Source organism: Grus americana, chromosome 17 (assembly GCF_028858705.1).
Source record: "Grus americana isolate bGruAme1 chromosome 17, bGruAme1.mat, whole genome shotgun sequence".
Lineage (NCBI taxonomy): Eukaryota > Metazoa > Chordata > Aves > Gruiformes > Gruidae > Grus > Grus americana.
In genome coordinates this window covers 7,907,893-7,932,926 of record NC_072868.1, presented here as the reverse complement: position 1 = coordinate 7,932,926, position 25,034 = coordinate 7,907,893, and the positions used below count along the sequence as shown (strand labels likewise).

Sequence of the window (25,034 nt, the reverse complement as noted above, 5' to 3'; positions counted from 1 at the left end):
AATGATTTGCACCAGTCAATGCACAATGTTAACATTCATTGCGCAAAATCCATGTTAAGCCATGTCTGTGTGTCCTCAGGAGCAAGAAGATAGGAGGAAGGAATTTTTAAAATATAGAGACTTGTAAATTTCAGCTGGAAAACATGTGTTGGGTTGTCAGCTTGAAGTACACAATCATTTTTGCGTGGCAAGGGAGGACATGGGGAAGGATGACAGAGACTTCTTTTTTGAAAAAGATCAGTGAAGCAGAATAACATCCTTTTTTCTAGGAAATATTAAAATTGTCTTTACACTTAAACCACTCTAGTTTCCTCTGCCTGCATTGTTCACTTGTCATCCCTCATGCCACTTCTCTGCATCTTCCCGTGTAATGTTCTTTTTACTGAGTTCTCTCCTCATAGGTTTTTGTTTTGGTTTTGTTGGTTGTTTTTTTGGGGTTAAGCACAATTAGTGAATAGGCAAATGTATGAGCACCTGATATGTCTTATTTACACTATTTGGTTCTTATATTTACATTCTATCATGTTTAGAACTCTTTTAGCCTTAGGCTATTTAAAGCTGCATCTGAGATTGAAATACTTAAGTTGAAAATCCTTTTACTCCATTGCATAATCAAAACCTGGCATTTCTGAGTAAATAGGATGTAGATGTCCTGTCATTCCTTTCTGCATGCTGTAGGAGGACACTACAGCTGGACGTGGATGTCTTGGAGTGCTCTGTTACTCCCTTTGTAAAATGAGTTGTGTTCTGTGTGTAGGTGTTAGGAGTGGCATGACCTCAATCTTTGCAGCTATGAAAGAGGAGTGACATAAAAGGAAAATGGTTCCCATTTCTGTCTTAGTTCTTTAAAGAACAGATAATTTTTTTCCCCTCAGTTTATGATATGGAATACCTTTGCAACTTCCCCCCACCCCCTGCTGCCTCCGAAAAGAAGAGAAAAGTCAGAGGATAATGGTGAAGATGGTAGTGGCTCTGAAAAATACCATCTTTTCTGTTCTCCACTGCTGGTTAATCTGATGGATTAAGAAGTCTGTAGCTAGAAAGTACATGTGTGTTATAAATTAGTTTAAGAAATTCTTTGCAAGGAATAGTTTTCTGCAAATGGCAGCAACATAAGATGGTGATTCCAGACAACAATATATTTGAGCTTTATGGAGGACAAGACAGTCATACCCAAGGTTTGCTATCTGCTCTGTTGCTCAGCTGCCTTTCACAATGTTGTCAAATGTTCTCAGAGTTTACACATCATAGATCTGTTACTAAAATAAACAAGCACCCAGAGCTCCCTGACTGCATTTCAGAAGCACTATGCTCTGCTCTTAGGGGAATGGCAGTGTCAGAGCAGTGTGGCTCTTCCTCAGGTGGCTTAAGACTAGGCAGTGGTGGGACAAGTTCTCTGACTTGTCTCTGCTGCTTATGCTGTTGAGGCAACTGCCTGCCCCAACCAGCACCCTCCCTGCCTTTCCCAGCCTCCTCTCCTGCTCATAGGCAGCACTGCAGGCAGCTCACAGGAGCAGGGAGAATGCCATGTGTATTGCAGCCGAGGTCTGCTGTGAAGGAAGAGTTCTTTCTCTGTGTCTTGGTGGTATTTCAGAACAGGATGTTTAGGCAGTGCTAGTGTATACGTGTCTGTTTCCAAAGTAGTGTGGGTGACACCTGAGCTGCAGAACTTTGTTGATTTTTAATGAGGGTCACGTAGCAAAAATTCTGCACTCTGTTTTGGAAGCATAGAGCAGAGGCTAGTATCACCAAGGGGCAACACTTCTCTCCTGCCTTTTCTTTTTGAACACTTACTTTCCTTGGTCTTATCTTCAGCGAAAGTGGGGTAAAAGCTTTCATAGGGAATTTCATTTGTGATATCAACTGACATTTGTAGGAGCCATCCTCTTTTTCCTCTGCATATTTTACTTGTTCTGTAAATCATCCAAGAGTTTCAGATCATTAACTCCTCTCTTACTGGGATTCCCAGCTGTCAGCATGTTACCCATCTCCTGTCATCCATCTGACAAGAGCCATTGTCAATCTCTATTTATAATTTTCTGAAAAGAGAAATTGTAGCTATGAGTAAATTCTCAAAATACCAAATCTCTGTGAAGAACTGAATAGTTATATTTCATTGGACAAACATTGACGTTCCCATCAGTTCATTTGGGCCTTTCTGTCTCCAGGAGCTGTCTATGTGGGAATGAGAGCACCTCCCATGGCCATGTTTTGATTCTCGTGAGACCTGTCTTGCATTACTTAAAGGAGTCTCAGTGGCCATGTAGTTTAATCTCAAGATGCAGATTTCACTTTAAAAGGTTCTGCAAACCAAGAGGTTAATAAATAATTAAAATACTTTGCATTTCTATAACACTGGGTCTCAAGATAGTTTACTAGTGCTAGTGAATTAAGTCTTGTTCCAAGCAGCGTGAGGAAGCACTGAGAGCGTCTGTGCAAAGGCAGAAACAAACCTGTACTACTTTTAACTCTAGCTTCCTCATTTCCAGTATGCTTTCCAATTTTGCTGATACTTGAGCACCTCACAGTCTAATTATTTATTCTACGATTACTTCTGCTAGTAGAAAAGTAGGGCTAGGTACGCATAAACCTGCCACATGCTAAAAGTGACTTCTGTCTAAAGAACTTTGTACATCAGATCTATGAATCAACACTAGGACAGAGAAAGTTCCTTGATTTAGCAGCTCAGAGTGTCCGGATTAGCAAAATGGTTGGATTAGCAGCTGTTATAGTTACTATAAGTTAATGCAAGCTTCAGCAGAACTTGAACTTCAGCCCACATCCCTCTACTCTCTGACAGGCCATGTAACTTGAACCTAAAAGTACCAGTTAATTTGATCTAGAGGTGGTGCATGGACATAATTCAGATTAGGAGCAGTGCTCGTGTTACAGGTGGTGCGCCCAGCTCTGGCAAGGCAAGCCCTAGTAATACTCCAGACCATACCTGAAATCAGAGTATGTCAGTGCCAAGTAAGACAGCACGGCATGAAGATCACGTATGGCAAAATTTTGTGTGGTGAAGAGACACTTGTTTAGTGTTGATGTGGGGAAGCAAAAAACAAATCAAACAACAGATTAAGCCTAGTTGGAGCCCATGACAGGCGTTTGGGGATTGCAATCACTTATTCTGGATGAAGAACAACTGTAACAGGCTGTCTTTGCCCTCAGCTGTGGGAGCTCTGGATTGAAGAGTTTGGCTCTGTTCAGACCACAGGGCCGTGCAGGCTCTCTGACTGTATTCAAACTCATTCTTGGGTTTCATGCAAAATGATGCAACTCAGCAGCAGTTTGCCATTTAGACACAGGACTTTAAAACAACCAAATAACATGTTGAGGCAAAACAGAACATAGTGAGAAAGTTAAATATTCCAGACAATCTAAAAATGTGGGTCTTAAACACCATATTATATATCAAGATAAAATTACCAGCCCTAGTTAAGGTTTGTTAAGGTTTCTTTAATGTATTTTTATCCAATTGTGGCTGACTATAAAATACTATTGGTCTAAAAAATGATTAATTGTGAGTTGACAGTGGTTACCCCTTTTGCCAAACTGGTCCCAAGTTTTCCCACTGCTGTTTTTCAGTGGGCTGTTGTGCATTGCATCAAGTGAAGCAGAGTCTCTTAGGAGCAGATGTGTTGTTCATCTCTCCAGTCAAAATATTTGCCCCAACTTCCTAAATGTAACTTGAGTCCCTGCTAAACTCCTGCTGTTCTCTTGGCCTCTCTCTTTCCCACTCCAGCACTTTTCCCCACTTTGCTTTTTGCGGAGCCCTCTCGCCTTGCCATGGGCCTGTCTTAGAAGTTAAAACACTGAACTGAATGCCAGAAAGTCTTGGTTCTGCGAGTGACTTGCTGTTGGACAAGTTAGTTACTCTTCTGTAAATGAACTTCCTCCTTCATAAAATTATTATTATACTTCCTGACACATAAAAATATGGGACAGCTGGGGCTAGTGCATTTCCCTGCAATTTCTGAGCATAGACTCATTGTGCACAGAGCTGTAGGCATTTACTTGCATGTGGTGGGTTGACCTTGGCTGGCTGCTGGTTGCCCAGCCAGCCACTCTCTCGCTCTTACTGTTCGACAGGGTGGGGGAGAAAATAAGATGGAAAAATGCTTGTGGATCAGGATAAAGACAGGGAGATCACTCACTAATTACTATCACTGGCAAAACAGACTCTGCTCAGTTTATTGTGAATTAAAATATATCTGGATGGTGAGAAACAAAAATGCCTTCCCCTCAGCCCCCACTGTTCTCCCCAGGCTGAACTTCACTCTTGCATTCCCAACTCCTCTATTTTCCCCCAGCCCTGAGCAGTGCAGGGGGAATGGGGTATTACAGTCAGTATGTAACTCCTCCTCTCTGCTGCTCCTTTATCCTTACACTTTTCTTTGCTCCAGCGTGGGGTCTCCTGAGGCTGCTGTTCTTCAGGATAAACCTTGTGCTGTGTGGGTACCTTATGGGCTGCAGTTCCTGTCAGGAGAACTGCTCCTGTATGGACTCTTTGCCTGCCACAATTCCTTCAAGGAATATCCACCTGCTGCAGCATGAGGTCCTTCCACAGGCTGCAGTGTGGGTATCTGCTCCATCAGGGTCTGCTCTGTGGGCTGCAGGGAGATACCTGCTCCAGCCTGGTCTCTCTCGGGGCTGCAGGGAAGTCTCTGCTCCCGTGCCTGGAGCACCTCCCCCCCCCGCCTTCCCCTCAGGCCCTGGTATATGCCTCAGGGCTGCTTCTCACATGTTTTTCCTCTCTACGCTGCTATGTTTGGCCCTTTCTTAAATGTGTTTTCACAGAGGTCCCACTGGCTTCTCCCATTGGCTCAGCTGGGTCCTGCTATGGGTCTGTTGTGGAGCTGGCTGGAACCTGCACGGGGCAGCCCCTCACCTCTCCTCACAGAGGCCCCTGCTAGTGCTGGGTACAGACACCTGATACGCTGAGGTATCTGAGTTAGGAGAGGCATCTCACTGGAATCCCTCTGGTCAGTGGAAAGAGACAGGCTTCTCATGAGGGCAGTAAATCTGCTTTGCGCTTTGGTTGTATTTTTCTGCTGGTTATACATCTAAACAACCTAGGTCCTAAGGCTTCATGTGGGTTGGGATTAATCTACACCTGATCATTTCTGTAGTACTGTGGGTGGGGTATACGGCCTAGCATTATTCCTTTGAGGCCATGGTTCACAGAAAACCCCGCTTCCATAGCTTTAGTGGTTCCTGATAAGACCTGCTGTGGGCAGAATTTTTATCTGATCAAAGGGGCCCAATCCAGCATCACTGAAATACTGGATGCAAATCACTGGAGCTGGTATAGCATCTAGACTATGGCTAAGTCAACAGTCCATCGCATGTCTTTGAAGTGGGCAGTGTGTTTTTTACATAATCTTCTAATTTATTTGGCCTTGGTTCACACTAGAAGCAAACATATGCGACACAGGAATGTCTTCGGCTTGAGCTCTCTTAATTTGGCATATTTAACATAAACGATTGCTTCATTTATTTAGCAGCATTCATATAAAATGGCAACCCTGCACAGATGAAGAACCAAGAACAGCATTTACAGTAACATGCCCACAACTTCCCTTTAATTTTGCAGTGGTTCTGGCATTTTCCCATGGGATTGCACACTAATGCTTGTGCCTTTCCGTGAGCCACTTCTAAGTTTACGTTACATGTTTTCTTTTCTTTTTTTTTTAAAGGAATTGGCTAAGAGGACTCCCTCTAAGCATCCCGATCACCCAGCTGTCCAGAATGCATTGCAGGCAATGAAGACAGTCTGCACAAATATCAATGAGACCAAGAGACAGATGGAGAAGCTGGAAGCCCTTGAACAGTTGCAGTCCCACATTGAAGGATGGGAGGTATGATGTAGGACTAGCAAGCTCCCCGGAGGCAGTTTGCTACAGTTTAATGGGCTGAAGTTTAGTGACTCATACTGTGTACAGGGATTTCTGTTTCTTACTTGATGTGTAAGTGCTGTTGAAAGTGTGTGCGGCATCACTCTGAGAGGTTAGAATTTGGTGTTTATTTTGGGTGTATGGGCTGCTGCTAAATTGTAGCAGAACAAATGGATTATGAAAGAAAGAAAAGTGTTAGAGCTAGAATGGACCGACATTTCAAATGGGCAGATTTCATTTGAAAGACAAATAGGCCTAGAAGATGAAATCAGCAGTGGTCTAAGTAACAGAAGTTTCTCCTTCCATTCCTACAAGCCTTTATTTTTTTCTGGGAGCTTTGAAAGTTAGCTCACTTAGTTTCATACAGATTTCCTGTATGAAAGATAAAGGTTAGATTAGCAAGCATTGGATTAGAAAGTAACTGGTATATTTGTGTTTGTGCCAGTTAAAGTTAGTCATGGATGTGTTTCTAGTGATGTTTTTGTCAGTAGGTGGATCTGTGTAGGTAGAAGCATTTACTATGGAAGGGAGAAAAATAAGAGAGGGAAAAATCTAGAATGTGAAGCTTGGGAGGAAGAGGAAATCTGGAAAAACAGCCACTCAGTAGAAATACAGGATGGCGTGCAAAGGGTTGGCAGCTTATCTTGTGATGACTTAACATTGAGGTCCTTGAATCAGTGGACTTGGAAGCCTCTGGGAGGTGCACCATAGGGAGTCAGTGGTGTTAAATGGTCTCATGGAGAGAATGGCGTCGGCGTTTAGTGAGACTGACATTTAAAATGTCGAGGCTGATCATTGCCAACTGAGAATTTCTTAGCTGAGGACATTTTGTTAGAGGTCGTGTAAACTTCCTCATGTTCAGACTATTGGGTGCTCTCCATGACTCTCTTTTGGGTTGTTTTTTATCTTTCGTGTATGTTTTAAACCTTGCTCATTTTTTCCCTGAAGGATGTTCTTGGCATCCAGCTAAAGATATGAGAACAACCCAGATATCCAGCTGTGTATTTTTTGGATAGCAAGCTCAGCAAACAAAGTCATATAATATTCTATATAGCAAGACTTCTAGAAACAGTTAAAACCATTTCAAGTTCGATGCAACTCATGCATCATCTAGGCAAGAGGCATGGTTTGAACTCTGGAGCCTGAAGCATGACTATTAAAGTGTCCATGATGCCATAAATGAAGTGATATCCAAACTTACTGCTTTTTTTGGGTTTTCTAGGGTTGAACTTATCTACAGCAACATTCAGGGGCTGAAAACCCTTTCAGATTTGTTTAGATACACTGTTTTGTAACAGTCACCTAGGTCATTCAGCTCAAAATTTCAAAAAGGAAGGAGTGTTTTTCCCTCCCAGTAAGTTGTGAAATGTTTCTGAACTATTCTAGTGGCACATTAGAAGGAGGAGAACTAGCTTTATACATCATAGATACATGTCAATACTCAACACGATGGTGGTGTTTTCTTCTGTACAAGTAAAGAAGTTTGAAACTGATTGACAGTTTCTTATCTTGGGTTTCCACAGTACTACAGGTCTTGTAAATTATGACTTCAGAGCAAAGTGCTATGTTTGTAAATAACTGGGTTTAGCTCTTTCAGATGTATTTCACAGCCTATTCCTAATGAGAAGTGCTCCTAACGTCTATCTATGGAAAGCTGCAATTGCTGAATTAAATTAATTTTTAGCTTAACAATACAGTGATATAAGCCACAGGGCTGGCTGTAGGAGGAAGTCTATAAGGCAAATTTATGTCTATTTTTAGTTTCTCTGATGGCAGTCTCTCCTATGAAATAGAAAATTTCCCATTTCCGTTAGCATGGATGTGGATTTTGAAACACTGGTGCCCTGTATATGCGGTTATATACCATACACGTTAATTCGACAAGGCCTAGAGCTTCCAACTGTTTTAATCCAAGGCATCTAAATTGTCAAAAAGAAGTGAAGTTCAGCTTATTTATGACCAAGTATTTTACAATTATCAGGGATGTAGCCTGAATGTGGGAGTGTGCAAGCAGCCCAACGTGGTTTGGCGTTAATTTGTTCACATAATTTGGAACAGGCTCTACCTTGTCTAGTGTTTCTGTTTAACCAAACCAGCAGTTTCACTGGTTTCTGTGACTTTGCACTTCCTTGCAACTGTCCCAATGGGCTATCCCCAGTCTGATCTTCATCCTATTGCTGTCAACGCCACTGTCAATATTTCCAACATGAAGAACAACATAACATCATTTTGCTTCTGCTGTGTCTTCTCTTGCTCTTGAGAGTCATCTGTAACTTCACTAAGAGCAGTGGTTGTTTCTTAGAGTATTTTCCTCAGTTCAACATTTTTTCTTAAATGTCTCCACCCACCAATCTGCATCTCCCTCTCTAATACAGCTATTACTATCAGACGTTGAGCTTATACTGACATCATCCTGTCAGTGTCTTTCTGAGACAGAGTATAATGAGGGGGCATGTTAAAGTAGGCCAAGTCTGGGAAGCTGCTGAAGGCCTGTCGCTTAATCAGAGGTCTGTTCATCAAAATGAACTCTGCTCAGATTCATTCTTTTGGAATGCACAGAATCTTTGTAGATGGATGTTATGGATTAGTCTCAGGCAGGTCAATTTGATTCTGGTTAATCCTTCTGGGAACAAAGATTAGTTTAAAAGAAGGAGAAAGAAAAGTAGAGGATGCATGAGAAGACCAACTTGTGTATACGGTGGTTTTGTTTGCTTAGTGAAGAACAATATCCTGTTTTTATTAATTCTGTATTGAGTTTTCTGTGGGGAGAGCTCCTTCTCATGAATCCTTGTGAATCATTTTTACTGAACAATTGCTACATATCCCCAAATTCTCCCAGTCCAAAATGCATAGGGAAGCAAAACCCTCATAACAGAACAGCATGAGATGTAAGATATGTGTTAGTGCTTAGGCAGATCAATCATTTTATAATTGGCTGTAATTTGCAATTCCAGCAGCTATGATGTTTTCTTCCTCCCCTCCCCGCCCCCCGGCACATGATTAGTCCCACTTAGAAAGGTGAGAAATCCTGTGTTGTCTCTGAAAACATCAAATAAATCTTCTTCCTTTGTTCCTTACTATTGAAAAACCTCTCAAATTGGTATAAATGGGAAGGAGCAAGGTCAACAGCAAACAGGAAATGCATCAGCTGTGTTTAGATATCATCATGATGGGTCTGATGGAAAAATAAAGATTCTTACATTTTAGGGCATGAAGCAACCGTTGCAATCATTTGCTTTCACTTCCTGCACAAAATAGGCCAGATAATTTTACCCAGTGATTCCTGTGTCAGTAAAAGATTGACTCCAATTACTGATGTCATTGTGCTCATTGCTTTTGCTGTCTTTGGGTATCTTTCAGAAAATTAAGTACATAGTGTTGAGGTGCTCTGAAGCTTTCATTTCTCCGTGGGCAAACCATGTTTATGTTGTACAATCAGTTGGTTTCTGTTCCTATTTGTGTATGTGCTAGTAGGCCATTGGGGGTCACAATTCTGAGATACAATGATTTCCTCTGGAGATAGTAACAGGTCATTTTCAAAATGACAAGTGCCCATTTCTGGACATGTATTAACTCTTTCTATGGAATGATTAAGAAAATTAAAACATGTCAGGACAGCACATGGAACTATTGCATCTAGCTAGTTCGTGCATCATTCTATCCAGAACATATAGAAACACATAAGTGGAACAGGCAAATTGGTGCTGCATACTTGTCAGCCTTTAAAGAATAGCCTTGTTAACTAAAAGCAAGATGCGGACAGCACAGCTGGCAAGGTTTGATTTAGAAAATGGTGTAATCAGAGCTTCATTCACACCTTTAGAGTGACTGCATTGCATTTAGAAAGGCTGGTTTTAATTCAGTGATTTCCCCTGAATAGCTTGATGGCAGCAGACTGTACCTTCCTCAACCTCCCCCCACCCCCCCCCCCACCCCCACCTCAAACAAAAAAACCCCACACCCCATAATAAAACCAACCAAGAAAACAAAACAAAAAGCCAACCACCCATGCGATGTCTAAAATCATTCAAACAAATCCTTCTGGGGTGACTTTCTAGATGCAGCTGGATTTCATGCCTGTGCACAGAGATGTCTTGAGTTTCTTTAAGTGTGATGAATTATGTTTTAAAAATTTCTCTATTATTTGTGTATATAGGGTTAATGAACCTTTGAAAATTAAGCAGTTCTGTTGATAATGAATGTCTTGTGATCCCAAGTCAGTCCTCTTTTCCAGTAAGACGCTGGGCAGTAGGTCATATAATCTAATTTACTTCCTTATCTGCATGCTGACCATGGAAGGAAGTTACCCTATATTGTTCTTCCTTCCAACTCAGAGAAATGCAATAACTAAGTGATCCAAAACTGGATGGTAAATGTTTCCAAGGCCTCAGAGTGTTTTTCTGAAAAGGGACTTTTATTGATAGGATGCTCTTGTACCTTCGAAGTAATACTAGATCAAGGAATTTAAGGCTAATGCCTAAGATTTAACCAAAGCGTCTTGTTTGGTCAATGGAACAGTTGAGGAGCAGATTCCCAACTGTGTGTGTTCAGAATGTGGGGACACTTGGAGTTTGCCTGTCCTGAGAGCAACCTGGGACAGTCCTATAGTTGTTTTTCATTTGGGCCTGACTGCTTTGGTCCTAAAGGGCCCCATTTAAAGAACTGTATGATCGCTTTTCATAGGAATAATCGGTTTGGGCAGTGAATGGTTTAGAGTGACCTACTGTGGTTTTCAGTTTCTGGGCATCCTCATAGGCTAAAGTACCTAGAGTTATCTCTATGGCTGCCTAGTGCATGTAATGGCTTGCACATAGCAGCTAGCACAGTGTCCAGGACCCATCCTCTGATTTTCATGGCTATGTTTCTAACTCACATGTGTTTATTAGAACTCCAGAGACGAGAGCATCTGTGTATGCTTCCAACAGAAGAGTTGGAGAGATGTATCACCACTGAGATGATTTTGCAGAGAGATGGTTAATAGTGTCATATGTCAATATCGGAGCTACAGTGTTAGGGAAATACCATTATTCTTTTGTAAAGCATTCCTAAAGCCATCACTTATGATACTTGCAATGATAGCTGAGAGTATGAAAGGAAGACTAACGGTCTCAAGAGACTCACAATACAGCTGTTTGAGAGTGAAAGATTTCTTCAGGAAAAAAGTCTCCTGGAGTTTAATAGGGAAGATTTATTACAACGTATGAGGACTCAAAAAAAATATTTGTAATCTGGAGAAAATGTGGTATGTTTAGTCACATTAAGAAATTGAGCACTTCCGCCTTATGAGTGCATCAGTTATTTCACATTTCAGTGACATGCAGCATTGTAGTAAAAATACTTTATTGCCCACATGCACACAAAAAGTTAAAACTAAAGAATATCTCTTTTCTATGTTTCAGGGGTCAAATCTGACAGATATCTGCACACAGCTCTTGCTCCAAGGGACTTTGTTAAAAATCTCAGCAGGAAATATCCAGGAGAGAATGTTTTTTTTATTTGATAATCTACTGGTCTATTGCAAGAGGAAATCCAGGTGAGTCCCTCTGTCTTTACAGTTTTATAATGGGACCATTCAGAAGTTTTGTAAGTAGAAAGTATGATCAGTTACTGATCACTCACTGTATTCCCTGTTGCTCTGTAGGGCTGAGTCACAGGTGTGACTTTCCTCTGTTCTTGACTATTGCTATTACTTAGACTATATGAGAAAGAAGTCGCTATACAGTAGGATAAATATGCCAGAGATTAATGGGGTCCCCACACTGAGAAGTACGCAGTCCAAAGACAGAAGTTGATACAGTGCAGAAGAAACACAGAGTGAGTTCTTACAGCTGGAAAGCTTCCCAGAGCAGATGGATCTCCATGAGTGATGTGAAGAAGGAGGCCTTGCCAACTTTCATTGTGAGGTTATACGAAGCAGAAGAAGGTGACATGAAAAATGACATAAAGGCAAGAAAAGGGAAAGTGGAATACTGAGAAAACATTAAATAGGTGAAGGGCACAGAGGAGTGAGGAAGAGATGAAGATTAGGAAGTTGCTTTTCAGCATTTGCAGCCCATGCATTCTGTGCGTTGTCTTCCTTTCTTATCCTAATAACAATTTTTGCATTGTTCCACCTTTAAAAACTGAAGCATTATTAATACCTACTGCTTATTATTAAAATACCATTGGCAGCGTGGAGGGCAATTTGCTTCTGCAGCAATTATACTGTATTTCAGTTCTTAAGCTTTTCACCTTTACAGCTCCAGTCTCATGCTCATGTCTTGGTCTTTTCAGAATTTACAATGCATTCTCTACGCTCCAGGTTCTCTTCCTACTCCCTTTCCCATAATATCTTCCCTCTTCTTCAAGGTATAGTTATTTACTGGTGATGGTCAAGTAGAACAGCCAACCCAATTAGAACTTCTCAAAAACCAGAGTGGTCTCTCCAAATAAAATTCCCATATCTCAAAATCTGGGTTTATTTCCCAGTTTTTTGTTCAATGGAAATGTTAATGGGAAAAAATAATTTCAGCAATGTTGAGACTTTTTGTGTGGATAATGCTGAAACTATACAACATAAATACAAATTATTAGGTGAAATCTACATTAGAAATTCTTAGAATGTAATATAAACTAAAATAATAAAAATAAATTAATTTGAAAAAAATTACAGAATTCAGTCTTTTATGGCTTGTAATCTTATCTAACTGAAGCATTCTGACTCTGCTGTAATGAAGCAATAAAGATGAAACATTTCATTTTGACCCTTTACCAGATCTGTCAAAATCCAAACTTCCATATGAAACACAGTTCAGAAATGTGTCTTCTAACAGAAAACTAGTCCTTAAAAAAAAAAAAAATCAATTTGGTATCTAATCTTTTACTTATTCAGAGGTCTTAGAAACTGGTTTTTTACTCCCATTTGTAGTTTAGGTTAGCCTAGCCCCTTCCATGCTGTCCAGGTGTTTTTCCCAGAATACTAAGATTTAGAAAACAAAATGTTTTACTGCCTTTTAAGCGATTCTCTGTTTTTGTACAGGAGAAATTATTGAGCTACTCTGTAGTTTGGCTTGATTTTGGAGGATGCTGCTGTAACACTTTGATTTTCCCAAAGGATCGATATTGTTTATCTTTGTCTAATAATGTAGCTGGAACTCATGTCCCAAATCTGATTTCCATTAAATAGTAGAATATTTTATTAAATCTGCTGGGAATTGCCTAACGTAAAAGATATATTTAGGGATTGCTAGGCAACTTTAATTTTGGATACTTCTTCTGTCTAGCTGCTATTTATAATTAGTCCAGGATGGAAATGACTGTCTATCCAGTTGTGCTGGTGTGATCATTTGGCCAGCTGCTTGACAAGCAACTGGCATGTTAGTGGAATGCAGATTTTGGGGGGGAAAAAACCCAAACAAACCCCCAGACTGTCTGCATCTGTTCCTAATTTGAAATTGAATGACTTGGTTTTCATCTCACTGGTACTATGCTTATCTTGTAGAAATCACTGGAGTTTTTCTTGATTGAAAAGTACAATCAGAATTCAGGCCTCAATCTTTCATAGGCAGTCTTCAATGCAGCCACTTGAATTTGGGCATTATATCTTTTCACAATAGCAGAAATTAGGAATAGTGTTGTTGAGACCAATTTAAGATGTCTTTAGAATCAGAATTTGATCTGTGATTTTTTGATCTAAGACTGCAATCTCATCTTTTCAAGAAGCTTAGGGAAGTCTGACAAACTGATGACATAGAGTTTCAGGGCTGGGTATTGTTTTGTGTTTTAGCAGGATCATTGCTGTTTAAATTGAATCCCGATGTCAGGAACAATATGTTTCATGTGGGAAAATGGGTTCAGTAATTAAAGGGTTTCACCAAGGCTGCCAGGATAGCTTTTCTTTTGACTCCAACAGTCGTCTTTAGGAAATGATCTAATAACTCCAAGATGTCAGTCTGATTGGATGTAGATATATGGCCATCACTAAAGGTATATTTGTCACTAAAGCTAGTTGTAAAAGGAAAAATTGTTCGGAAAAACTTGGTGATTCTCCTCACACAGTTTATCAGAGATACTTCACTTTGACAGGAATTTTCACCCCAGCTGTTTTTTATTGCAATATTCCTTGAATCTTATGAGCTGCTGGCAAGTTGCCGCAGCAATCCCTTCACTGCACAGGTTTGGACACCTGCCATCTTAAAGGATGATCATTTGACCGGTTGTGTTTTGGTTCACATAGCAGGGTTGTTCTTAGATATTAGAGTTCAGCAGGTGTCAGTTGGATAGTTTTAAACCTATTCGAGGCATAAGAATCAGAACATAACAGTCTAAATCCTAATTGCAGAGTTACTGGGAAAAAACCATCTAAACGGACGAAGTCAATCAATGGGTCCCTGTATATCTTCAGGGGCCGAATAAATACAGAAGTCATGGAGGTGGAGAATGTGGAAGACGGAACAGGTAAGAGACAAAATACTGTCTTTTAACAGCACAGCAAGTCTAGATCTTGTGTTGGAAGTGGGTACAAAAGTTCTTATCCTTCTCCTTTAATGAAATCTTAAGTAAGCTATGTAGCTTCTCATGCTCTTATTATTAGACCAACTTATACAGCTGAAAGACTGGACATGCTTTCAGTCCTTCATTCTGAAATGACCTTATGAAGAGTTCGTGTACCCCGAAGCTTGTCTATTTTTTCTCCTAATCCAAGTTAATTTAGTAAATGATACTTTATCTTCTTTCCATCCTTTCTTTTCTTACATCTTAAGCCATTACAGCTATAACAACAGAACTTCTGGATCTTCTTCTCATTTAGAATACTACCAAATATTAGTCTTAGCATCAAATCAGTAGCGTGGAATGTGGCCATGAACAAAATATGGGAAGGCAGTTGTGTTACGATTCTTGTGTTCTTACACAGGCAGGAAGACTGGATGGGTTTCTGATTTCATCCACAAAGGCTACACCAGCCCCTGCTCCTATTGTAATCAGTCAGGAATTAATATTATGTCCTTTAAACAGTTGACATTTAAAGAGTTCCCATGTCCTGTGGACAAAAATCCCTGCAGTGCCAGAAGTTAGCATGTCCCCAGAAGGTTCAGAACAAATAACCTGAACAAACATCAGTCTTTTTCACTGATGTCATTGTATTTAAAATATTGTAGTTGTTCTTCTGAGGTGAAATTACGAAGTGTCGCTCTTAGGACTGAAACATTCAGTCAGTTGAACAGCCTAGCTGTGGATACTTCTATTAATATTTGTACTTCCGGAGCGGTAAGTGACAACCAGTCACGTGGACAGTCAGTAAGACTGATGCATGAGGAACACCTCCAGAAATCAAAGAACAAAATTTTAATTAAGGTGTCCCATTCTGATTTGATTCAAGTAGCAGGCCTTCTGTTCACTGTGTGCATTGTGCTTTGGGTTTTTACAGCAGATTACCACAGCAATGGCTACACTGTGACAAATGGCTGGAAGATACACAACACAGCCAAGAACAAATGGTTTGTCTGTATGGCCAAGACTGCAGAGGACAAACAGAAGTGGCTGGATGCTATAATCAAGGAAAGGGAGCAGAGGGAGAGTAAGTGGATAATGTATTTTCTAATGCACCAAATGAACTTGTGTACAAAGGAGGAATGTATATGCATGTATAAGTATCTGAGATAAAAACAAAAGGTTGCCGTTTTTCTATCCTTTATCCGACAAAGAAAATCAAGTGATTGAAAACGAATATTTCTGAATGTGTACCTTGGGGTATTTATGGACTTGTGACAGTATATTTATCAAATATTTTTATTTGCCAGAGTCAGTTTATTTGATGCATTGAATAGCTGTGAAAAAAATGCATTTAATCAATTTCATTTTTTGTCTTTTATTTGTAAATAAGACAAAATTGTATTTGTATTATCAGTAAAAGGAAAGAAGAAAATCCAGCATGCAGCCTTTTTGTGCCAGGCAATGGCACAAACTCGGTCTCACAAACTTGGCCTTCATGATCTTGAAATAAACAGAACAGTTCATGGAGGAAAAGCTCTAGAAACGTTACACTTAGACCAAGAACAGTGACAAGTGTATGCAGATGCTTGTCACTTTTATCTTTTCCTGTGGAATGAAACAAAAATTAAACTTATCTTGAAACAGTGTTGTACAACAGAAGCAAGCTCACAAAGCCGGGAATCGGGGTGGATGATAAAAGTTCTGAGTTCCTTTAAAAGTCAGAACTATCTTTCACAAGTGAACCTGCTTCCCTGTTTGCTCAATCAGAATAATAATAGCTCATTGCCAGAGGAAATGACGTTTTTAAAAAACCTTCCGTGCCTGACTTTTAGAAGTGGTTCCCCTCTTTGCACACATAGCTCCAGTAAAGACATAATTGCTCATCTATGCTAATATTGAAAGAGGTCAGTCTGAAACCCTTTTTTAGGAGTGTGTTTTCAGAACTTGTACTTGCTAAGCAATAATGATATAGATTTTTAAAGTATTTTAAGAAAGTTACAGATCTGTCACTGAAGTTTGGTGAAAGCAGAGAATCTAAATCCTTTAATGTCCTTTGAAATCCAAACCTTTATTTTTATGTTACAATGCTTTGCCTCTAATCTGCTAGACACAATGCACATTGCAGTGTTATTTGTTACCATAGAATATAAAACATTTTTAACATATTTTATCATATATGAACCCCAATACACCTTTTGATAATAGCAAGGACGCTACCTTCAAAATGTAGATTGGGCATGGTGTAAATTCAAAAGAACTACCTGAAGGTAACAGAGAGAATCTGTTTGTTTCTTTGGTTTTATTTATTAAAAGGAAGCATTTAATTCTGAGCTGGTGATCTGTGCTCATTGGTCAGTTCTGCATCCCACTCTCCTGTAAGGATCCTGATCTTCCACATGATATATTTTTTTTAATAAAATACATTTCTTGGCTCTTACTTTTACCCTCAGAATGCTAAATCATATATCTAAAAGACCCAGTGAGTCTCCATTCTGCAATGAGTTTTCACTTTGTGAGGTCACTAGTGCTCTGCGGAATTTCCTCTGCATCAGGTAAAATGTGTGAGGAGAGAGAAGGTTCAGTACGAAGTAGAAAGACAGGACTAGAAAAACAGACCACATATAAACAGGGAGCTTGAGAATATGGGGAGGTGACTCAAGTAAATACTAGGAAGAGAAAAGAACTAGTCCTTAATATAAAGTTTCTCAAAGGTTTCCATGCAGCATTGGCTAGTAAGAGTGGGGTTTTTTCTGATGCTTTTTGTCATATACTTTTATGATGTGGCAGCTGATGACAGGCATTCAGGATAAGCATAGCTATTCTCGCAGACGTTCCAGGCCTTATTGGAAAATCTCTTTTGGATCAGAGTACTTGCAAAGTCAGAGATATATCAGTGTTTGGATTAGAAAGCTTGGTGAGATTCCCAATTCTGTAGGGTGAGTTGGGTAGAATGTACATTCCAGTCTGCCATTTACATAACAGCCTGGGGAATTTAGTGATGTAAGACCAGCAGGAAACATGTATACTATTACACAGGCTGTTTTCTATCACAAGTTCATGTTGCAAATTAGCCTCGGCTACATGTGTCAGCATTCTGACTGGTCGAATTGGATCACAGTATTGGGGGAAGAAGAGGATGGAAGAATAACGGCAATAAGCCAGGGGATTTGCGGAGCCAAAACCTTTAGCCAGATATTGGACACGTGAAAGAAATACCGTATTTGAAAGAGAAAATGTTGTGCAAGTCTAATTTCTGGAACGTGTTTTTCAAGCCTTTAAAACAAATGCATTAAGTGTTTTCAAAAAGCTGTAAAGCAGCTCGGATGACACAGGAAACCATTAATTCATTTCAGTGTCTTACCATAAAGCAACAGATTTATGTCCAGTTAGTGTGAGCTGCTCTTCCCAAAGAATGTGCAGTTTTCATTTTCTAGCCTTACACTGATCACTTAAATTCTGCCTAAGGTCAATCTCTGTAAAAATTAGGCACATAAGTACAGGACCAATTCAGGCTGCCTGTTTTCAAGCTCATCTTAGAGATGTCTAAAATCTGTGCCTCTGGGACTCCAGAGTTGTCTAGATTTGCAAGTTCTAGAATAACGTAGCCAAAAACCAAAAAAAATTGTTCAGGCTAGAAGAGACAAAACATCTACAGCAGCAAAACAGCTTTTCTCATGTGCTGTCCTCCAAAAGCAGTTTGCAAATCTAAAAGGAAGAGTGCCAGAAAATGCCAGTTATGACAATAGTTGTAACATAGACACCTATTGTTTTCAGAGATCATCCTCCTGACTGTAGCAATTTTCAAGTTAACATGAAAATGAGTGGAAATTCATACAAAGTGAACCTGAAATTTTCTCTGTATCCAATTATCTATCATTCCTTAAATCATTCAGTATTTCTTTCATTGACTGGATAATATGATTGTCAAACTCTATTTCTAGGAGTATTAGTAAATAGGCTAATTAAGAAAGGATGAGAAAATAATGTTCCTGGCTAGTTCCGATTTATTTAAGGATGGGAATTTGATTTCAGCAGTTTTGTATTTTTGGCTACAAGTAAGAGAACACTCAAAAAGTCATGTGCTCTGTCAAGCGTTTAGCTGCCTTGAACAAGTCTTACACTGGCAGTTATTTCAGGGTCAAAAGTGAAATTGCAACAGGAAATCAGTTTCAGAAGGTATATGTTTTATCTTCCTTTGTTTGGAACTTCTCCATGTTCTGTAAACCATTCTACTTTGTGTGATGTGATGTAACCATAAGTTTAAAGCTACTTTTTAAAATGGAGAAGAAAAGCTGCAAGCATCTCTTTGGTGCTAAACTCACCAATGACAGTTATGTACGCAGATAAATAAATAACCCAATTTCTCCCTTACTTGGAAAACAAGTCAGTTAATTTTTGTCTTTCTACCGCTTTGTCTGCTTGGCCTCAGCTTTTGACTTTGAGCAAACACTTTATCTGATATTAAGGATCTGAAGGAATTTCTGCTTTGTATTCCAGGTTTGAAACTTGGAATGGAGAGGGATGCATACGTCATGATTGCACAGAAAGGAGAGAAGCTGTACCAAATGATGATGAGCAAGAAAGTGAACCTTATCAAAGACAGGAGGAGAAAATTAAGTACTGTTCCCAAGTGCTTTCTTGGCAAGTAAGTAGCATTTGAATTGAAAAGGCCCTTTCATACTAATTAAAAGAACAGACTCTGAGTTTTCTGGGTATGGCATTGTGAGGTCAGATCAGATGTGCTTTGATGCAGCTTAATTGAAAAGGCCATAACCCCCATTACAGTAGTGATTTATTAAAATTAATCATTGATTTCTATTTCACGCCATACGCAGGCTGTATAGTGACAGCTCGTTCTATTGTACAGTAACTCACAACAGCTGTTTCAAATCGGCAAAAGGATTAAGAAAAAATACCTCAACTCCCCCAAGCTCAGGGCTGTTGGTGGCCTAACCTATATCCTCTGTTGTATACAAGCAAATGCTTACCAGGTGATGTTTAAATCCAGCAGAACTGTCCGGCTCTCAGGACTGAATTTAGAAGTTTCTTGTTTGTCAGTGTAACAGACACAAATGAAATTTTGTGCATCGAGAGACCTGGCATTTGTTAGAAGTATAGAGCTTTATTGGCTGGAAAACACCTCATTCACTCAGGCGAGATATTATGAAGTCATTCTTATGAATGACGTGTATGAGACAGTAGAAGGGACACCCTGTGGATGAATCAGATCAGAGATTAGATATGGTAGCAGTAGGGGAAATGTCTTGCATGGCACACAGGGAGACACATTAGCTGACCTGAGAAGACTTTTCCTCCTCGGCTGTTTATTATTGAAATGATCAGCTGTGTGGAGGAAGTAGAGTTCTGAGAGGCAGATTATCTATTCGTTTCCCTTCCCTCCCCTGGTCTCTGTAGTGGCAGTTTGCAGGCAGAATTCCTCATGTACAGGGTGTGGAAATGATGCATTGTCTTTCTGCCTGACAGAAGACAATCTGGTAGCATAGGCTGGTGATGTTTCAGCTATAAAAAAAAAAATATTGATTTTTTTGAGATTTGGTTGCTTTTTATTTCTCCCCCCACCCCTCCCAGTTGAATCAGCTGGATTCAAATTGAAACCTTGAAGCTCTGATTTTGGAGGCATGATAGAGCATTTCCTATTTTCCATGCAACAAGAAGTACCAGATCAGAAACTTACGTTCTTCCAGTGCTGATATATATGAGTCTGTTGTGGATTCCCTGGTATTTTGCTTAGTCTCAAGCCTTACCTGGGATTTCCTGCCACTCCTTTTTCTTTTAAAATGTCTGTTTTCTTACATGCCTCACAATTTGTCCTGCTCATTGCCCTCAGTTTGCTTGCCAGCCACCTGACACTCCAGTAGTGAGGACCTGACCTAGCTTTGCCAATGGGTAACTGAGATACCTACAGGTATCCTGATCTCAGACAAAAGCATTATTTCTGCTAATGTTCTAGCCTTCCCCATAGAAAATAACTCTGCTGGTATCATTTCAACAGTCACTTGTTGGTACCATCCTGGGCAACTCAGTCGAGTGTGACTCAATCAGTACAATCCAGTCATGACTCACAGACTTTTCGTATCATTCCTGGGGCTTCTTCTGAACAATGTGTATTGGCTGTGACCTGTTCATTTTTTCAGATATTCTTGCCTAAGGGAGTCACTAATGACTATGCTGAGAGGTACTTAGTGGTTTTCTGCTACATGCAGCTGAGAGTAACACTAAGGCCATAAAAAATAATTTTGCTCTTGGCCTTTGGATATCAGATAGTATCTAATAATTCAAGAGATAAAATGTAGTTGCAGAAAAAAAACATGAACTAATCCTAATATATTCAGAAATAACACATGCATTTATTTATAAGACTGTTTATTGAACTTAACTTCAGCAATTGACGTGCTTGAGTGCAAATCCATTTTCCTAACCACTCCTCAGGTGTACTGGCATTTAGGCACATGAATAGTGATACAATGGGAAAGATGTGTGTTGGTACCAATATATGTAAATGATATGCTTGTCATGCTTCTTTTCAGCGCTGCACTGAACTGATTGCAAAACCTTGAACTGTATTGAGCTTGTAATAGAGAGGATCTGTTAACGTCAGGAGATTCCAAACATATCTGATCAGATTTGACGGTTGGACTTGATGATGTTAGAGGTCTTTTCCAACCTTAAAGATTCTGTGATCCTGTGATTCTAGATTGCACAAACCTGGATGGGTTGGATTTTCCTGTGTATTTCTTGAGTAGAAACCCAGCTGTTCTAGTCCCTTAATTTCAGAGGTGTAGTTGGGAGATGGTGTCCTGATTTGCATGCCAGATGAGAACTGAGTATTGCAGCACTGGAAGTGAGGATACTCTCAGTTACACTGGAGAACTGTTTAGGACACGAGGAGGAAACAAATCAGGCTTTGCGATCCACTTTTTGAGTTGATTGGTTTTTTGCAAGAGTCCAGCATGTGCCTAAAAAACCTCTTGGAATATTTCTGGATCACGCACTTTTCAGTGCTTGTAAAGCCTTCAGGGCAAATGATTACTGATTTTGCTTATAAATCAAATGCCACAGAAGTCTTAAAGTAGCTCTGAAGAAAACCATCCCATAGTTCTGAAGCTTCAAGGCTGTGAGAGTAGTGTTTGGTTACTTTCCTTTTTCAGCTATCAATTTCAAACTTTAAGACTACCTTACATTTAGAATCCAAATAAACTCCAGGGACACAGTTCCAAATAAAAGGAGCAGGAAAGCTAGCAGGGTAGCAGTGTTCTGCTTCAGTTCTGAGCCACTGGTTAAGTGCTGTAAACTGCCATAGACCCATTGCACTCAACAGAAAAATGTATAGCAACTGGGCGTCTACCCTGGGTACTCAACATGATTACAGTCATTGGGCAGCGTGTCTGTGAGGGGGCACCCCACAGAGTCTTGTGTTCTCAGGAATGGGTGTGGAGGATCGTTCTTACTTCTCCTTCCTCTGCAGTTTATGTTTATGTTTATGTTCTGTTTCAGCTTTTCAGTACTTGTAGAAATAGTTCAGAATCACTGGGAAATTGGAAATGAGCTTTCCTTAGAAGACAGTCTGACTCATTCCTACAGTACTCTGGCTTTAGGAGTTTTACAAAACTCTGCTGGTTTCCATGGGATTCCCCTGGCATAGTTGAATAGATTCTGCTGCTTTTTCTACACTGTGACAGTTACAGAGTAGCCCCTCAGCAAACCGAAGTTTTCAGTATTGAAGTTGTTGTTGTTATTCTAAAGGCAAAATGCAAATGCTACCTACAGATTAGATGAGTAAGCTCTGATAACTGTGAAGAGACTAAAAATAGTTCATTTAGAGCCCACAATTGGAGGCATGGATACTGGTTTTGATAAGCAGCAACCCTCTGCACATTGGCAAGCACCCAAGTGGTTTATTGAACTCAGATTTCCTGTATGTGACTCTACGTTCATATATTCCTTTTGTTGTCTATGAATTTAACACATTCCTAGTATAATCGCTAATTAACCTGGCAAACAACTGAGCCCCCTAGGGCTTTGGCAGTGCTGTATTCATCAGGCTTGCAATGTCGATTTTTCTGTACTTAGCGTTTCTAATTGAGTAACATCCTACGTATCTATCCATTTTTGGCTTTTATTCTGCCCATATGTGCAGCTCTGCCCCTCGCCAGAGAGAGGTTTTGTTTCGTGCTGCATGAGCAGGCAGACTTAGCACCTTTTGTCCATAAATTAGAAGCATCATTTATGTATCTGCCAGGCACCAGCTCCAGTAAATGACCTTAAATTAACCTGTCAGTGAGACTTGTGCTCTCTTACTGCTCTGTGCTTGAACTCAGTAGGTTGAATCTTCTGTCCTAAGTCCTACTGTGATTCCATTAAAGCCAACGCAATTACACCACTGGGGAGGGCAGGCCAGAAATCAGACCCAGTGAAGAAAGGTGAGCATATGTAACTAAGTCAGACTACAAACACTGCTTGGAGGGATAGCTTGGGTAGAAGTAGCTGCTTTCTCTACTGTCCAACTTGTTGTTTTTAAGCTCATCATTTCATCTTGCTTTCCTTTTCCCCCTTGGATGTCTGGATTCCTCAATAAAATAGGGATTTGCAGCATCTTTATAGATCCAGCGAGGTGTTCTTTCCTTTTGTGTGCATGCTGATTATGATGAGCTAAGGGGAATGGTGGGAAAAGTCACGGACGGGAGATCTGGATCTTCTGCAGAGCACTTCCTCCAGAAATGTAGGAAATCGAGCCACAGTTTTCACACTTGCTTCAAGGAGAGGGTCTCCTGTGGTTGTCTGATGACTTGCAGAGGCATGTCTGCTTATATTCAGAGCAAAAAAGCTAACTGTTTCCGTTCTGCTTCCCTTTGCAGTGAGTTTGTATCATGGCTCACAGAGATTGGAGAGATAAGCAAACCAGAGGAAGGGGTCAACCTGGGACAGGCACTACTGGAAAATGGGATCATTCATCATGGTGAGTGCTCCATGCCATAAGGAGAGGTCAGATTTCAGTAATGCCCTGGAAGTAAGGGTGGAAAACTGACTGCAGCTGTTCACGTCATGTTCAAATACTTTCCTGTACCATTCCCATTAAACATTTTGTGGATTTGATGACTTTTGGGATTAATGAGTGACAAATTTATGTCATGAAAACAGGACTTGTTGGGTATCCTGAAAGTGTTTATGCCTGCAGTTGTGTGATTCCTCTGCAACACGTTTGTTGCAGGCTGTATCAGGCATATATACTTTGTGTGTTTAAAAACCTGTAGTGATCAATAAATATAGCTTTCCTTATGAGACATCAGCAATACAGAAGATTGTCAAGCAGTGCTCTTTCAGTATGGAGCACAGGTATGAACAGAGTGAGGAGCTTCAGATGATGCGTCATTCTTTCTAATGAGTCTGCTTGTCATAAAGAAAAGAGATGATGGAGGTTTTGTGGTCAGATTTGTTTTTTCCAGGTCATTTGGCAAGAATGTCTCTCTTTAAAATAGTGATGCAACATATTTCTTCATCACACCCAGCAGATGACCTTGAAGTGTTGTGAGGAGGGATATTTAAGAAGAATAGGACAGTGCATACCAATGTGCTGCATGACTAAAGTAGCACAAGATGCTTGTTTGAAAATTTTCTGTGCTGTCTGCATTTCTACTAAAATGAGGTCTTGCTGCAGATTACATCCTTTAAATCCAGATTTGTTCTGCTGTTTCCTATTATTTTCATATTACGTTATGCAGACAGAGCAACATGGTCCTATTCTACTTAAACAGCAAATGCCCCGATTTCAACTTTGAGGTGAGTCTAGCTGCAAAATGCACATCAAAAGAATAAGGTATATAGGTCTTAAGTCACCAGTGGTCTACATTTCCATACAGTCTCTTGGAAACCAATGTAAACAGTGGAGCCATTTAATTAGGCTAGTCTTGCTTTAATCTCTTGGTAACTCAGCTCCACAAACTTGTCTTTCAGGTGACAATAACACTGTTAAGAAATGATGTCTGTTATCTCCTTTTAATTAACACACAGAGAAATTTAATATGAGCAGTACCATAATCTTTCATGCACATACACTTCCACCACCAGGTACCAAGACATACTTTCAGGCACGTTCAGACTTTGAAGGGCTTTGAGCATAAGCTCAAAAGCACTGAATGCTTTTGACTACTTGGGCCTAACTGTGGCTTTGGAGAACTGAAACGCTCTGGCTCCAATGTGTAGGGATCCCCCTGTGGATGAAGAACACTCTTTTGCACTTACACCCTTCCTTGCCTACGTTCTGAATGCGTACACTTGCACTGCTGGTGCAAAAAACTCTCCTGAGACTTGTTATTTCATGATGACTGTTTACCTTGCCATAACTTCATACTTCAACACTTTCAGCAGTGTACTTTTACTCTAAACACAAATTTACAGCTCAAAGAAAGATGTGCTGTTATATCTACTGCTCCTTTTATTCAAATGCCCTGATTAGGATGCATCTGGTTGGTTTTAATGTTACCTTTAGTTGGAGTTCCTGATATTAGTGTCTCCAATGGCAGTTATTGTTAGACATTGGAAGGTATTTGCAACTCTGCATTTACTTAAGGGAATATCCCTTGAGAATTTGATAAATCATTAGACATGAAAGTATCCCGTTATGTGCCTCCTAATGTAGCAAGAACTTAA

General features: G+C 40.0%; 1 protein-coding gene across 2 annotated transcripts in view; it reads left to right on the top strand.

Moving 5' to 3' along the window:
* The window catches only part of PREX1 (phosphatidylinositol-3,4,5-trisphosphate dependent Rac exchange factor 1), a 168,185-nt gene that overhangs the window by 89,587 nt on the left and 53,564 nt on the right, over positions 1-25,034 (top strand). For both annotated transcript variants that reach the window (XM_054845124.1, XM_054845125.1), the window contains exons 6-11: positions 5,697-5,858; positions 11,294-11,427; positions 14,215-14,330; positions 15,301-15,450; positions 18,864-19,011; positions 23,243-23,343. In XM_054845124.1, the coding sequence (XP_054701099.1) occupies positions 5,697-5,858; positions 11,294-11,427; positions 14,215-14,330; positions 15,301-15,450; positions 18,864-19,011; positions 23,243-23,343 (811 nt within the window). The remainder of the gene's footprint in view (positions 1-5,696; positions 5,859-11,293; positions 11,428-14,214; positions 14,331-15,300; positions 15,451-18,863; positions 19,012-23,242; positions 23,344-25,034) is intronic.